The 16,730-nt window shown below is 48.3% G+C and overlaps 1 protein-coding gene across 2 annotated transcripts in view; it reads left to right on the top strand.

The window, feature by feature from the left end:
* LOC138504114 (synaptotagmin-7-like) overlaps positions 1-6,956 on the top strand; it is a 560,413-nt gene extending 553,457 nt beyond the window's left edge. For both annotated transcript variants that reach the window (XM_069624336.1, XM_069624335.1), the window contains exon 5: positions 1,397-6,956. In XM_069624336.1, coding sequence (XP_069480437.1) covers positions 1,397-1,546 — 150 coding nt within the window. In that variant the 3' untranslated portion in view covers positions 1,547-6,956. The remainder of the gene's footprint in view (positions 1-1,396) is intronic.
* The last annotated feature ends 9,774 nt before the right edge of the window (positions 6,957-16,730 follow it).

Genomic DNA, 16,730 nt, shown 5'->3' with positions numbered 1-16,730 from the left:
CCCACCACGTATTAATGAGGCGGGATTTGAATGTGTGATTCATTCCTCATAGCAGACGATGCTAGGATGGAGGCGTTCACCGAAACACCCGACATCAACCCTTACTTTGATTTTGTCAATGTGTTGGAAATGTGCAGGCAGTGTGCCACAATGTATGCCGCATGATATTTTGAGCATGCTGCCTGATGCCCCTTTCCCTCATGGGGGGCAATACTCTCAGCTCAGTGGAAGCAATCTGCTAAACAGTCACTTCATTTTATGAATAGTTAACGCCTTCCTCGGACTAGTGGTAACTATTCAAAGCTTTGTGACTCCATGAGATATTGCAATTCATTGATAAGTTACATTGTGCACCGTATGGAAGGGGGCAGATCCTACTTTCTTCCCCCTTTGAACTGAGATTTGTCAAAGGCAGCAATGTGGACATTGCATTTAGCATTGGCAATTTTGAATTGCAATGCCACTTCACTTTTGTACATTGTGACAAGAGCCTTTGCATTTCAACAAGCAAGAAAGTTTAGCAATGCTAACTTACAAAAGCCAATCTTATTCATACGTAAGGCCTAAATGTTTAAAGCATTTATGTGAGTGAGAACACATATGAGTTGGACGGTACACGGTAAACGTGCCAGTAATGTTTACCGGCACTATTATCGGACCTGCAAACTACAACTTTGCTAGTAAGGGTGACAGATTTATGACCCCTACTCGCAAAGAAATACCTGTATTATCGGCACGGTGATACCATTGCCACTAATTGTGGCAAATGGGACTCCATGGAAATGGGGATTTACCGTGAATACTGGCACTTGTAATCTGCCGGTATTACCAGCAGACAAATGCCAGTAACGGTATTACCGTTTATCTCGGCGGTATTACTGCCGTGATACCAGCAAACCCGTAATGAGGCCCTATATCTGGAAAGCATGTAACTTTGTTCTCAACTCATAGGGGGACATTATGACCCTGGAGGTAGCCATATCCGGGTTCCTGGAATGGGGGAAATACCGGACCATTCTGACCTTGGAGGGCCCGGTACTCCCCCATTCCAGGAACCCATCCCCATTCGAGCCCCCATAGGGCTCAATGGGAATGGGGCGCATGCTAACAACGGGCCCTTTAATGATGGGCCTGTTAGCATGGTGGTCGGCTCGCGGGACCCGCTAAGGACGTCTGGTAAAACCAGGCGTCCTTAGCGGGTCCCGCGAGGAGAACTCGTAATGAGGCGGTAGGGGGTTAACGGGGCCGGCAGCTCTACTGGCCCCGTTAACCCCCTACTGCCAGGGGCATAATGACCCCCATAATCTTGGTCTAGATCGGTGAGTGAGGATTTGCTTATATCCAATAGTTTGCTTCTTTAATCCATGTAATTCTGTTTCTACACTTTCCTTTCCAGGGCCGGATCTACAAGCGCAGCTGTGTTTTGGGCCGGGTGCGGATTGGACATGGCGCCCCTGAAGCTGGACTCATTCACTGGAAGGAAATGTGCAGTCGTGGCCATGTGGAGTCAGCTCGATGGCATTCACTTCAGCCAGACCTGTTTTAGACTAGGCTATGTGCCAATAATCATTTTTGTTCTTGAGCTCCTGTCCATCCGGAGCCAGGTAGTATCAGGCCCATCATCCACAAAGTGGAGTTTGACTTCGAAGACTTAGGTGGCAATTTCCGGTTTATCCACTGGTCCTGAGCCATGGATACTCATGGTGGTACTTAACTGTGATTTGGACAAAACATAGTCTTATGGACCTAGGCAATTTGTCCATTGTTTATCACGTGACTCTTGATGCCATGGGTCAGAGTAGGAACGTTATATGTGGTTTGCACCTCTACTTATGGACCATCGCTGCTGAGCTACACCAAGATCATGATAATTCCACCAAGCTAAATCAGGGTTGTGCAGATGATTCCACTGTTATTTATACAATAATTCCGAACTTCCTTAATGGCTTATCTAGCCTGGGACATCCCTGCTCCATACGGGATCAGCTGATTAGCGAGGGATGGGTATTAAAAGATAATGAGGATGATGTAGACGCATGCCCAAATCCTCTTCAATTGAGTGGTTAATTACTGGATGGCACGTGTCATGAAATATATGCGAAGAATGGCCTCCAGAGTGAATTTTCGACTTTAGCAAATAGGTGTGTGTGTTCTAGATGAAATATCTGTTTAACCGATAAAGTTCAAGAAAGTATTGTCCACCTCAAAAAGCCAACACGGTGTACTCTGAACTTTGGAAATATGCTGTGTTCAAGAAAACATTCTGGAATGATCCGACAAACTGCTGTTCGAACAAAGACATTTCCTCCATAATTTTAGTCCTGTTGTTCTTGGCCCGATAATTTGAAAACAAAATGATTTCTGTTTTACAAACCAACGGAATTGCGTCTTGAATTGGATAGCCCTTTAAAATGCATTACTCAAAGAACAGAACCTTTTTTAGGTCAAGATAGAGGCACAAAATAAAATGCTGAGCAAGTCTTAACAAGAAAAAAGACTGAGGTGAGAATTAGTTACTTTTCAGATATTCAAGCTTGTTAGTGATTTGTGCTTCATGAAGAGATGAAGAAATGCTTAAAATTAAATGTCATAAAAGTGTAATATACTTTTAAATAGAAATATGAACGCATGGCAAGCCAAAGTATATTGGTTCCAACCCTGTGACTAGAAATGTACACAAATCTTATAGAAGTGTACTTTTTGAAGAATATGATTTTGTCCAAAGGACATAGCACTTTGATTCTTCCTTGTTGAAGTCATAATCTCACATAGAGAGCCCATGAAGGGTCAGGTATCGTTCACTTCACTAGGATAGGATAGAAATTAAATGAACATTTAAAAATATCACATTACAGTGACCTCACCTACCCAGCCTCTGGAATACGGCGTACCCCTAGGCTCGGTGCTTGGCCCTTTCCTTTTCTCACTCAACACCTCCCTCCTTGCCCCTGTTATCTCCTCATTCGGCATTTCTCAACATTTCTATGCTGCCGACACTCAGCTCTTCCTTTCCTTCTCTTCCTTCTCTACCGACCTCCACCTTAAACTCTCTTCCTGTCGTACTGCCATTAAAAACTGGATGTCTTCCCGTTTTCTTTCCCTCAACAATGATGAGACTGAAGTCGTATTCTTCCCCTCCAACTCTCTTCCCCCTCCCTCTCCTCCACCTTTCATTCACTTTCCTCCTTCTAATCTCCCTATCTCTGTCCACGCTCGCAACTTAGGCATTCACTTTGACTCCTCTCTCTCTTTTTCCCATCATATCTCTCTCACCTCTCGTGCCTGTCGCTACCACCTCTTTAATATTCACAAAGTCCTCCCCACTCTCACTTTCCATGCTACTAAACTTTTATACTCCTCCCTTATCTTCTCTCGCCTGTTCTACTGCTCCTCCTTACTCTTTGGACTACCTACTTCTCATCTCGCCCTTTCAAATCTATCTACCATTCTGCCGTCCGTACCCTCTGTCTCCTTACCTCCCGTGATTCCATCTCTGCTTCCCTTTCCTCCCTTGGCTAGCTTCCCTTTCACTCCCAACTTAAATTTAATTTTCTCTGCTTAGTCTTTAAATCTCTCCATGGTCTTGCTCCCCCTTATCTGTCCTCCCTCCTCTCTTTCTACACTCCCTCCCGCTCCCTTCGTTCTGCTGACTACTTCCTTCTCACTGTTCCTCCTTCCCCTTGTTCCCCCTCCCGTTTCCGCTCCTTCCAGCTCCTAGCCCCCTTGCACTGGAACTCCTTACCTCTCTCAATCGCTCTATTCTTACCTTCTCCTCATTCCACACATCCCTTCTCCATCCTCGCCATGAAACCATTCCCACTTCTTGCTCCCCCTCCTTCCTTGATCTTTTCCCCATGATCCTCTCGCTCTCCTCCCCCCCATCCACCCCATCCTCACCCTTTTACCCCCTTCCGTTTTCCCTCCTCCTTCTCCTCCTCACCCCTCCCTCTCAGTTCTACTGCACTACTCTCCCTCTTCCCTTCAGTTTAATTGCTCTACTTACTGTTTTGTTGGTTCTGATTCATAATTGTAAATTGCTTCTACTGTTATAATGTTATATTTATCTGGTTGTTAAAATGTACAGCGTTTTGGATTAAAGCGCTATATAAACATAATAAATACAAATACAAATACAGTGACCTGCATGCTGAAAATACATATTCTTTACCAATGAAATTTGGCATAAAATGTTTTTAAGCTATAGCATTGAACGCCATAGAAAAGTGCCCAATTTCACTATGTTTTCCTGAAATATGTTTCACAAACATCAAGGGGCTGATTCTGAAAGGTAAGCTGACTTGTCCATACTTGACACCTATGAGTGATCATAAACGAATAGACACAGAATTAATACAAATCCATGTCCAGCATATCCGTAAATCATGCAAGGTGCATATCACACGTGTTACTGCCCATATCCACATACTTGTACCTGAGAATGCGGGTGTACGCTTGTGCAGTTTATGTAGTGTGCAATCCACTGTAGGAATGGAATGAAAGCCTAAATTGAAAACACAGCTGGGGTGACACGTTAAACCTCTTGATTCTTGGTGTAACTATTACTTCATGCCAGGTAAGCACATGGTGCGATGGCTCAGTAGATGTATCCATATGCCACAGACACTACTGTGTGTCATGGGTGTCCCAGGTTTGACTCCTGAAGGTGTGATTATGCTTTTTTGTCTTCTTAGGTTAACTAAGTTCAGTTGTTTTGCCTTTTGATAATACCATTATTGAACTATGTAAATGATTATAGCAAATGTTAATATTTAATCCACTACTAGTTTATCACAGAATACATTTAAAAACTGATGTCCATAGCCACTCACCAATGTTCATATGTATTTTTCTGAAACTGTTCCTGTAAGCAATTAGACACTGAGAGTTGGTGTTACTGGTAGATGTTTGTATTGTTTTTTTTTTACATTTCCATCATCATTCAAGGCCACATTTCCAAGTCTGGACAATGTCTTCATGAATCAAGCTCATTCCTGACATATTTTTTGTAGACCAAGCAACGCTTTTCTTGCCAAGAAAAAATGTCTGTTATCGTATCGTTTACAGCTCTGAACTAGTTTTCCTAATAAATAGTAATTAATGATTTGGTTTTACCTACAACACCCAGGTTCGCTTCAGGTACATCTCACACTGTTATAAGAAAGACAGTGGCCCTCATTACGACCCTGGCGGAAATCGTGGCGCAAACTGCACCATGGAGCACGGCGTTAATTACGCCACCGTAAAATACGGTGGCGTAATTAACAACAAGGTCCCGTAGCGCCATGGATTTCTCCGCCCGGAAAAACCAGGCGGAAAACGCTCCATGGCGCTACGGGAACTCGTAGTAGGGCGGACGGGTCCGCCGCGAATACCGCTGGCGTAAACCCACTCCGCCAGGGTCGTAATGAGGCCCAGTGTCAACATTTTCAAAGTTTATGTACACCCATTCTAGAGGGGCTAGACATGTACTACAAACTACAATGAAGTCTGTTGTAGATGAGGTGACAAATCTGGCTATGTTCTGGATCAGAGAAAAAATTTAATCTGATGCAGAATTAACACTGAAGCCAAACAGTTAATGTCTGATGTTCCCATCATCCTTTTGACTCGATACAGGGTACTTTTGTTAAAAAGCAAGATGTACTGACTTCTCTGTGGTCAGTAAAATGTACATACCCTTTATGTAAATACAATTTTCAACAGCTTTAGGATATGAATATATGCATTCCAAAACCTCGCCCGTTTCCAAAAGAAGCAGGAAATGACAAATGTCTGCATGGAAACTGGCGTTACATTTTGTTTAGAAATGTATTCCATACAGCTCCGTCTTGTGCACTCGCACTCATGCACACCCTTATACTTTCGAACATAACGACCACATGTTAACCTTTTGGAATGTGCACACTGCTACACAGGTATTCAGTACACAACCCTCCACTCCCACCTTTCATACACACAGACTCGCAAATGAACATGTGCGCACCCTCTTACTTAAACTCGTATTACAAACAAACATACTTGTTCCAGCAGAACTCACCACCCAAGCATCCATCCGTACACAAGCACAGCTCATGTTCAGTTACCTCTATGCTTGTAATATACATACCTTGACAAGAATCCATATCATGCTCACAGAAACTGCTCCCCAAGCACACACCTAGACATACTGTTCTTTAGCAATATGGCACGTCGTTACACACAAGTACACACGTTTACAACATCAAAGATTAACACATTTATCATGAAATAAGTGTACAACTGCACCAATTAAATTGCATACATTACATTCTTTCATACATCTATATGCACGTTTCTACATACACATCCAAGCTACACACATAACTTAACTTGTCACACTCATACACCAAACTCTACACTGGAGTAGACAAAACATATTGTTACACCTTTCTTCATGTAATTAGGTTGGAACCCAGGGTCTGGCTACTACTTTTCATTATAAAGCAATAATCTTATCTCTCCAAACTCACACCTCCACCTAATCAAAACCTGTACAAACCTATTCTTCTACATATTGGCACCTCTTCAAACGCACACCCTTCATAATCATAACACGTGCAAACTCACCCTTCTGCATATTCAGATCCTGTATGTTATCCCGTAGTGGCCCCCTAGTACAGCACTAACACACCAATCAAATGCATGTGTGGTGTCACTTAAATATGAGGATTCAATGTTATAGGCATTCACAAACAGACACACACACGGATACGTATATTATGCACGTGCCCACATTATGGCATATATGTGGACCCACACATGTGCACGTGTACACATACACACAGAAAAGATGCCACGTTGAAGTGTTTTTCAGTGTTTTGTGTTGTTTCTCTCGCAATAATAGCTGAATACCAGCAGATACTTTTTTCGAAATTGAATGTAATATTATAATATTGTACGTTTTTTATCTCAAAGAACCTGACATGTGTTTAATAAAAAGTGGTTTATTTTCTTTCTCATTATAAAGAATGATAACGTGCCTGTGGTTTAATACGGTGAAGATTCAGGAGCAGTATGTGACCTCATCCTGCACAATGTTGTTTCATGTTATTCGTTTCAATCTCTTTAGGAGCTACTTAGCAGTAGCTTTAAGCACTGTTTTACGGATCCAGGTTAATGATCGAGAGCCTCTCACTGCCAGGTGTGACTGCTGGACAAATCCTTCCCCTCCAGGCTATCAGGGTTCAGGCGATTGGCGCAAGGATACCTTACCTTTCACTTCTAACGTTAGAAGGCTTATGGGGGTTACATAGCGTTTAATCTTTAGGACCCAAAGCCTTTATTGCGAGTGGCACAGCAATGCCCTTTTTTGTCCTTTGTTCTAGATGGGTCACATGATTTGTACAGGGGAGTCTTTCACAAGCACGCCTTCATGACTTAAGCTAATGGTGCAATCTTTTATCTCAGGGATAAAAATCTATTGATTAGTATTGTGGCACAGCGTAGTTTAGCCCTTTAACTGGAAGGATGGCCCCTCACCTCTTGTCTGGATAGGCTCCGGATTTTGGAATTAAAATTGAAAATGAAAATTTGTAAGGCACCTATACAACAAATGGTGTTTCAAGGCACCACAACCCAAAAGAGTAGCATGGGGGGACAAGGGAGAAAGATAACAATAACGGTCTGACTAGGCCTTGTGGCATTCGGATCGTGCAAGTGCATTAACAAGAAGTGCGACGGAGAGGGGGGAAGTGCAAGTGAGAAGAAGGGGATGTACGAGGGGGGAGAGGGCCACAGGCACTAGGCGAGTGCTAAGGGGAGGCCAGGAAGGCAAGTGCCGGGAATTGCATGGGGTGTAGGGGTGAGGGTCCCTGTCTCGGGAGGATAGCTCAGGGGCAACGTGCTCGCCTTGGAAGCAAGACGACACTGAGCAACACAGGTTCGATCGCCGGGTCCGCGCGTAGAAACCTCAGGGTATTAAGTGTGTTATAAATAACATGTCATATCGTATCACATGCTAAGTGCGAGGAGGGGGGCCTCTGGATACTGGGGTCTGGAAACTGGGGTTCTGGAAAAGGCGAGAAAAAGTCACATGGGCATAGCACTTTTCACCTGTACGACTAAATGTTTACCCATAAACACTGACTCTGGGCCTCATTACAACTCAGGCGTTAAGGGTTAACGCCGTCGTTAACCCTTAACGCCTGATTCCAATTTTAAGGGCTGCTTTTAGCAGGCGTTAAAATCCATGGCGCTAAACCGCCTTGGTGCTAATTACGGCACCGTAATTTACGGTGCCGTAATTAGCGCCTTCCCCACTCCCATTATGCCCTATGGGGCAAAAATGGGAATGGGGAAGGGTAAATGGGAAATGGGGATTTACCGCCCCACTCACCTTCGAATGGGGCGGTAAATCCGCCATCCACCATGGTGTAAACATAGTTTACACCATGGTGGTAAAGTTGGTGTACTTACCGCCTACGTCGTAATGACCCCATCTGACTAGTTCATCACTAGGCCTGGGTGGCATAAGAGTTTTTCACGGAGAGGTCTTTCTAACTTAAATGGATATGCTCAAGGGAATCACAAAGCAGAAGAGTGCTTTCCATCTCTACGACTGGATGCTCTCATGTACTTACCACATGAATACATAGTAATTCTCCTACGTGATTCTGGGTATTGGCACAGTAACAGAGGTGCTTGCCTTTAAAACTGGATCTGTTCAGTGGATCAGCGCATGGACTACATTTTTCACCTCTTGCAAGATTCATGGGAATGGGTGGCCTTTACCTCTGGAAATTAGGAATTAATGTATTGTATTAATGGGCACTATGACTGATGGACCCGAATAACTTGCAAAGGGGCTCAGCACTCATTACCTCTAGGGCTTGGTGTGCCATACAAAATAAAGTAGGATCCCTTGTTCAGCCGTTTATACTGGATAACTTACAGAATGGCACAGTATTCAGCAGAATGTTTGTTTCTAGGATTGACTTGGTGTATGAATTACTACATGGAGTGGGAGCTCGGTATTATGACTTCATGACTCGTAGGATTGTTTGGGGCCCAGGTCATTTCCAATTCAGGGCTGTGTGGATTTTGAGAAATGGTACAAGGTGAAGAAAGTGTTGGTTAATGTAGCTCGTTTGTTCTCCAGCATTGGATCTTTCATGGATTCAAATGCTCTTGAATTTTCCCCTTTATCAGGCTGGGAATCCTCGGTAACATTAAAGCAGTTTTACCTTTAAACTTTTAAACTGCTTGTCACTGTAGGGCTCTATTAGAGTCATTTTTGGGTGATCCTGACCACAGCCAATTAAACAGGCCCCCTTAGCTACTCCCACCACAAGTTAATTGTTGAGAGTCCACAAGAATTCTCTCTTCTACAACTTCAATGTTTTTTTGGTCTATCTTTGCTATTTTCTTCAATTAAATCTTTTGGCCTGGTGCTGCATTGCTTCTCGCTGACGGCAGTGAAGTTTCAGCCCTTTCTATTGCCTATGGTGTTCAATCTTCCATTTGTGGCCTTCAAAGTGACAGATATGAGGAAGAAAACCTATTCAAGGCCTGCTCGACGTGTAACTCGAAGAAGGTTTCCATCAACAATCTTCATGAAAAGTGTCTTTTCGAGGGGATTGGGTCCTCCGACTATTCCATATCTATGACCACAGCTGTGCTGCTTCGGAAAATCTTTCGGCGTCTGCGTCCTGCGTCGATGACGTTGATACACCGCCCTCGAGGACCTTCTCTGATGGCCGACGTCAGTGGATGTTATAAGTAGGATGCACGACGCCCGTAGCCTCAGGTCCGTTTTTTCCGTGAACGTTTTTGCTTCGGAGATCTCGGCGCGCCTCGACTCTTTGGAGTTCTTTCTCGGTTCTTCGTACCTGTTTCGTTTTGTGTTTTTCTTCGTGAAGATGTCTATCTTGTCTTCCACACCGCGTCCGGGCTTTAAGAAGTGCGGGGACTGTGGGTCCAAGATGTCGGTTACGGACTCGCACAACGCCTGCCTCTGGTGCCTCGGGGAGGCCCATGACACGGATGACTCTGTTGACTGCTAGTCGCTCACGTCTAAAGCCTTGTGGGAGCGCAAGAAGAAGTTATGGGTAGGTAAGGTGTCTAAGCCACGGAAGTAGAGGACTGCAGGGCTTTCGACGGACGATTCGAGAGGCGACTCTCCGCGTCGTTGTCGGAAGTCCAGTGGGTCTCGGTCCCGGAGTTGGTCCCGCCACTCCTCTGCCTCTTCGAGGCACTCCCGGAAGTGCCGTCTTCGGTCGCCTTCCCCATCCTCTTCCGAGGACTCCGCCCGTCAGCGGGTCGCTTAGCCTTCCAAGCAGGCGACGCCGGAGGAATGGGCTTCCTTCGGGAAAAAAATGTTAGCCATTCTCGAATCGCAGTGCACCGGTACGTCCGCGCCTCCAAGTGGGGTCAGTCGTGATCGGTCGAGAGACACCGCTTGCACGCCTTCGGGCTCGGGTGGTCGGCACGATTCGTGGGAGAGGTCCCATTCGGACAAGGGGAATCGTTCTCGCCAGGTCCCGGTCCTCGACACGCTCGAGACTGTGTGAACCTGTGATGTCTTCGAGAAAGGCATCGACGCCGGTGGCGCCGAGGTCATCGACGGACTCTTTCGAGGCCCCGCCTCCGAAGTCGTCTGTGCCATCGGCACCCAGGCTGTCGAAGGACACACTCGGGGCTCCGGCCTCGAGGCCTGTGTCGACGCCATCGATGCTGTCGGCGCCGCGTTCGGCGTCGATGCCGATTCACTCGATGCCGTCGACACCTTTCGAGGCTGTGTCGACTGGGGTACCCCAAGGCTCGCTGGAACCCCCTGGAAAGGCCCTGGCCAAGGTCAGGCATGGCTTTGGTTCACATTCCATGCCTTCTTACCGCTATCTTGAGTTTATTTCAGAGGTGGATGAGGGCTCTGATGATGGCATGGTTCCTAATGCGGTGCCAGACGAGATTCTCTCGGGCCATAGCCAATTTGAGTACCTGAGGCAGTCCTTGCACGATGCTAGTGGGCTGGACACCTCTCCGGAGGTGGAGTTTTGTAGGCCTGAGCCTGGCACTCATGCCGACTCCTTGTACCGGCGCCTTATGTCGAGGGTCACCGAGTACTTGGGTTGGTCTGCTCCCCCGGGGGAGTTTCTTCCGGATGACTTTACGGATATCCTCAACCTTGGTCCACCAACGGACCCGGTACTGCTGTTTCATATGGCTCTACAGAGGAGGGTGGCGGCGGCTTGGACTGCTCCAGAGAGTCTCCCGGCAGTGGGCAAGTCTTTGCCGCGAAAATACCGCCCGGCCAGTAGCGACCCTGCTACTTGTCCAAGCACCCCACTCCGGAGAGTTTGGTGGTGCAGGCGGCTACGGCCCCGGCAAAGCAGGCGTCACATCCTACCATCCCTCCTGATAGGGACGACAAGCGTTTTGACGGCTGGGCGAAGAAAGTGTTTTCTTCTGGGGGTATGGCACTTCAGTCGGCCAACTCTGTATGTGCCTTGTCACGTTTCACGCACACTCTGTGGAACTGTGTTTCATTAGCGGCTGAACATATTCCCGAAGGGGACAAACGGGATGGTTTCCTTGCCATGGTTCAGGATGGCAAGGATGCCATGTGTGAGGCCGTTCAGTCGGGTTTGGACATGGCAGATTACGTCAGCCGGTCCATGGCAGCGAGCACCGTGATACGCAGGTTTGCGTGGTTGCCGAAGTCGGGGTTTGCTCCTGATGTGCAGGCCCGGCCCCTCAACATGCCCTTTGACGGGGAACATCTTTTTGGCAGCAAGGCTGACGAGAGCCTTGAGAGGTTGCAGACCTCAAAAGCTGCAGCGAAGTCGTTGGGCACTGCAGTTCGACAACCTCTGCCTTTTTGTCCTAGGGGACAGCAATGGAGGGGAGGTTCCTTTCGTTATTACTCATCCTTTGGTAAAGCGAGAGGAGCTGCCAGTCAAAGGGGCCACCGTAGGAGTGCCACAGGTGGAAAACAAGGTACTCGAGGTGCCAAGGCCGCTCGGGCTGTTGCCTCTTTGCCCTCAGGCAACGCCGCAGCCGCTTCAGCTCAGTCATGAGGCCATGTCCCATGGTTCGCCGGTTGGGGGAAGGCTGGCGCAGCATCTTGCAGAGTGGCGTGCCATAACTTCAGATGTGTGGGTTCTGGAGATCATAAGCCACGGCTACTGTCTTCCTTTCCGGCAGAGGCCTCAAGACAATCCACCGGGGAATCTCTCTTTGAAGAGTCCAGATCCGCTCCCTGCGCAGGAAATTCAATCCCTGCTGGAGAAAGGCGCCATAGAACTGGTGCCTGTAGCGGAGAGGAACAAGGGATGGTATTCCCCTTATTTTTTGATTTCCAAGAAAGACGGGGGATTGAGACCCATCATGGACTTGCGCGGTTTGAACAAACTCCTCCGGAAGGACAAGTTCAAGATGGTTACTCTCGCTCAAGTCCTCCAGGCCCTTCAACTTCAGAACTGGTTGGTGTCTCTCGACCTCAAGGACGCTTATTTTCATGTGCCGATCCATCCAAAGCACAAGAAGTACCTGAGGTTCGCGGTTGGAGACTCGCACTTTCAGTTTCGGGTCCTGCCGTTTGGATTGACCTCCGCCCCGAGGATCTTCACCAAGCTCATGGTAGTAGTGGCAGCGCATCTCAGGAAAGGGGGGGATTCACGTCTACCCCTACCTGGACGATTGGTTTATCAGGGCGCGCTCTCCCGAGCAAGTCCTGGATCATCTGTCCGTCACCTGCCACTCCCTCCACAAGCTGGGCTTCTCCCTCAACTTAAAGAAGTCCCATTTGACACCAACTCAGAGGCTCCAGTACATCGGAGCAGTGCTCGACACGTCCCTGGGGCAGTGTTTTCCTCCCCAGGTGAGGGCTCATCACATTCAGCAGATGGTGCACAAGTTTCAACTTGCCCAGAGTCTCCCAGCGTTTGAGTTCTTGAGACTGCTCAGCCTTATGGCATCCTGCATTCTTCTGGTGCCAGAGGCCAGGTTGCGGATGAGATCTTTGCAATGGGCACTCAAGCTCCAGTGGTCTCAGTCCTCTGGCAGGAGGTCGGACCCTGTTCAGGTGCTGTCCTCGGTCGCCCAGGACCTTCTGTGGTGGGCCAACGAAGGCAATCTGATGTGGGGGGCTCCATTTTGGCTGCCCTGGCCGAAGGTGACGATCGTGACGGACGCATCCCTCACGGGATGGGGAGCTCATGCCAACGAGTTGACAGTCAGCGGTCGTTGGTCTCCGTCAGAGTCCAGACTCCATATCAATCTGTTGGAGCTGAGGGCCGTCAGGCTAGCCCTGAAGGCTTTTCTGATCCTGACGGACAACACAGTGGCCATGCACTACCTCAACAAAAAGGGGGGGGGGCAGGGTCACTTCCTCTGTGCAGGGAGGCGATGCAGCTCTGGTTCTGGGCAATCCAGCAGGAAGTTTCGATCTCGGCAGTTCATCTGGCCGGAGACGAAAACGAGACGGCGGACGCTCTTAGCAGGCAGAGCGCAATCTCTCACGAGTGGGAGTTGGCTCAGGAGATTCTCCTAGAGATCTTTGTCCTTTGGGTTCCCCTCAAGTGGATCTCTTCGCCTCCGGTGTCAACCGGAAGTGCGTGAGGTTCTGCTCGCGGGAATTTCCTCCAAAGGGAGCCTCAGTTGACGCGTTCGTGGTGGAGTGGTCATTCCCACTGCTGTATGGGTTTCCTCCAGTCCCCGTCATCCCGCAAGTACTGCGGAGGTTACGGAGGTTCGGTTCCCGGATGATCCTCATTGCTCCGGTGTGTGCCCGGAGGACGTTGTACCCGGACCTTCTCGACTTGTCCATCTGCCCTCCACGTCGTCTTCCCTACCGAGACAATCTGCTCTCACGGGAGGGGGATCAGGTTCTACATCCAGAGGTCAGATCCCTCAACCTTCACGCTTGGGACCTCCCTGAAGACGTGATGGAGGTGTTGCTCTCGACCAGACGGCCCGCAACAAAGTCCCTGTACCGTTGCCGTTGGCGTAAGTTCTGCAACTGGTGCAGGGTTAAGAATGTGGATCCTTTTGCTTGTGACATTCCCATGGTTCTGTCTTTTTTGCTTTCTTTGGCCCACAGGGGCCTTCAAGTGGGTACCGTTAAAGGTTACCTGGCGGCGCTGTCCATATTTAAGCGCTCGTCTGAAGAGTGTTCCTATTTTAACTCTAATGTGTTCCCTCCGTCACCTTTCCAGGTGCCCAGTTGGGATTCAGGTTTCTGATCGGTGCTCCGTTTGAGCCTTTGCATTCATGCCCTTTGAGACTGTTAACTCTTAAAACTGTATTTTTGGTTGCGGTCACTTCCGCTCGCAGAGTGAGTTACAGGCACTTTCAGTTAAGCCACCCTTCACTGTGTTTCATAAGGACAGGGTTGTCCTTAGAGTTCGTCCTTCCTTTCTTCCGAAGTGGTGTCGGAATTTCATTTAGGCCAGAAGGTTGTTTTTCCGGCGTTTTATCCTCCTCCACATCCTGGTAAGGAAGAGGAGAGGCTCCATAGGCTTGATCCTAGGAGAGCGTTAAGCTTTTATATTTCACGCATGTCCCGGGTCAGAGTGGACGATCAACTCTTCATTGGTTACGCTGGAAAGCGTTTGGGACAAGCTGTGACGAAACAGACTTTGTCTTGCTGGATTATTTTGGCAATCTCTGAGTGTTACCGCTTGGCGGGTAAGGACCCACCGGTCGTCTTACGGGCCCATTCTACCAGGGGTATGGCTGCCTCTACTGCCCTACAGAGGGGTGTTCCTATTCATTACATCTGTGATGCAGCCAACTGGGCTTCAGTACATACTTTTGTACGTCACTACTCCCTCGATTCCATCCGGGGGCAGGGTCTGGCCTTTGGCAAGGCCGTCCTTTACTCCGCAATTTGATTGGGCATTCTGAATTTCTGTTTTCTGTTTTCTAAATTCTTTTCCCACCTCCTTGCATTGGTACTTCTTTGGGAGTCTGTCATAGATATGGAATACGTCGGAGGACCCAATCCCCTCGAAGAACAAGTTACTCTCTTACCTGGTAACTTTCTTTCGATGGGATGGTCCGACGCCTTCCCCGCTACAGAATTTCTTATGCGATTGCAGCTTACGTTTCCCTAAGGCTTTGTGTGGTCAGACTGGCAGAAGACTGGTGCCACACGTTCTGGGAAAAAACTACAACTGAGGCTACGGGCGTCGTGCGCCCTACTTATAACATCCAGTGATGTCGGCCGTCGGAGGAGGTCCTCGAGGGCGGCGTATCGACGTCATCGACCCAGGACGCAGACGCCGAAAGATTTTCCAAAGCAGCACAGCTGTGGTGATTACTGTCATAGATATGGAATACGTCGTCGGACCATCCCATCTTACCAGGTAAGAGAGTAACTTGTTCTTCGAGGGGATTGGGTAACTTGTTCTACTGTCTGTACCCAGACCACAATGGTAACAACTTGTACCATCTGCCAGTCTTTCTCATCTAAGATCCGCACAGATCACCACTGCAGGTTAGTGGGTTGGTTGGATGAAGGTGCTGGGGCCTCTGACTCCGCCCTTGTCTGTTGTTATACCTCCGTCAGGCACAGCAGACCCCTAGAGCACACTCCCTCTTCAAAGAGGTCGAGGTCCCATGATGAATCTCCCCGGGGGAAGAAGGCTAAAGAAGGACATGGACCACACGCTTGGGTTGCCCCCTCGTTGACAGTGTAGTTGACAGCTCGACCAATGCCAACTGTCACCTTGTTGACCACCTCAGCGCCAAGAACACCATTGTTGGTGACTTTGACATCCAAGCCCTCCTCATAAAAGCGACGCTCATCCATGTCTACCGTTCCACCATCTACACTATCATCATCAACGACTCATAGTCGACCAAGATCATCATCGATGATGAAATCCTCTTCGATGACCACGACCCCGTGGACGACCTCTTCTGACACGATCTAGTCGATGACCCCATCGACGAGCACGCCGATTAAGCTGGTTGCTTCAGTCTCATCAACCACTTTGTCGATGACCAAATCGTCAACCACGTCTATATCTACTACATTCACCACTACGTTGCCATCTAGATCTATGCCGGTGGCAAGCACATCTACATTGTTCATGACGCCTGGACCTTGATCTCAACTTTCCCACAGGCAGTTGCTGTAGACCGGGATGTCCCATCTGCTTTGTCTTGTCTAACCAGACCTACTTATGCTCAGCCACTGTTTTCATTGGCTCCCTATGCACCACCTGCAATCGCCTGTGCATCAATGGGCCCCCCTGAGCAGTTGCTACAGTGAGGCGCCGATTAGGACTCAGATGTTCCAGAGATGGTGTCCTCTGAAGACGATAGGGAGAACACTGTAAACATGCTGCCTCAGCCACTACCGAAGCTAGACCTTCCTCAAGGCCCCACTCAGCCGTTGCCAGTGGGCAGTGATGTGCCCTATGAGGCTCCACAGACCCCTATGCTGTCCAGTTCAAGGGATGTGTCAATGAATATCCTATCCACACTGCAGACACTTTTTGGGGCTACAACAATGGCTTCCAGCTCCCATCATTTCCTTCTCCACTGCAGTCCCGCGGATTGCAAGCAAGGGAAGGCCTGGTTCTTCCTCCTCCATCCTGACCACTTCCAGGTCCTCTGCATTTGCCGCCAGTCACCCTCACAGATACAGACACTGATGCTGGAGACTATCCAATGGATGGTTCTCCTGGAACACACTCTACAGATGATTTTGAAGATCTCGCGCCAGGTGGCGGTTAGCCAGCAGACCTACTGCCAAGAGTTTCCCA

The sequence above is a fragment of the Ambystoma mexicanum genome, chromosome 11 (assembly GCF_040938575.1).
Source record: "Ambystoma mexicanum isolate Mex_15411 chromosome 11, UKY_AmexF1_1, whole genome shotgun sequence".
NCBI lineage: Eukaryota > Metazoa > Chordata > Amphibia > Caudata > Ambystomatidae > Ambystoma > Ambystoma mexicanum.
This window is presented reverse-complemented; position numbering and strand designations above follow the sequence as displayed.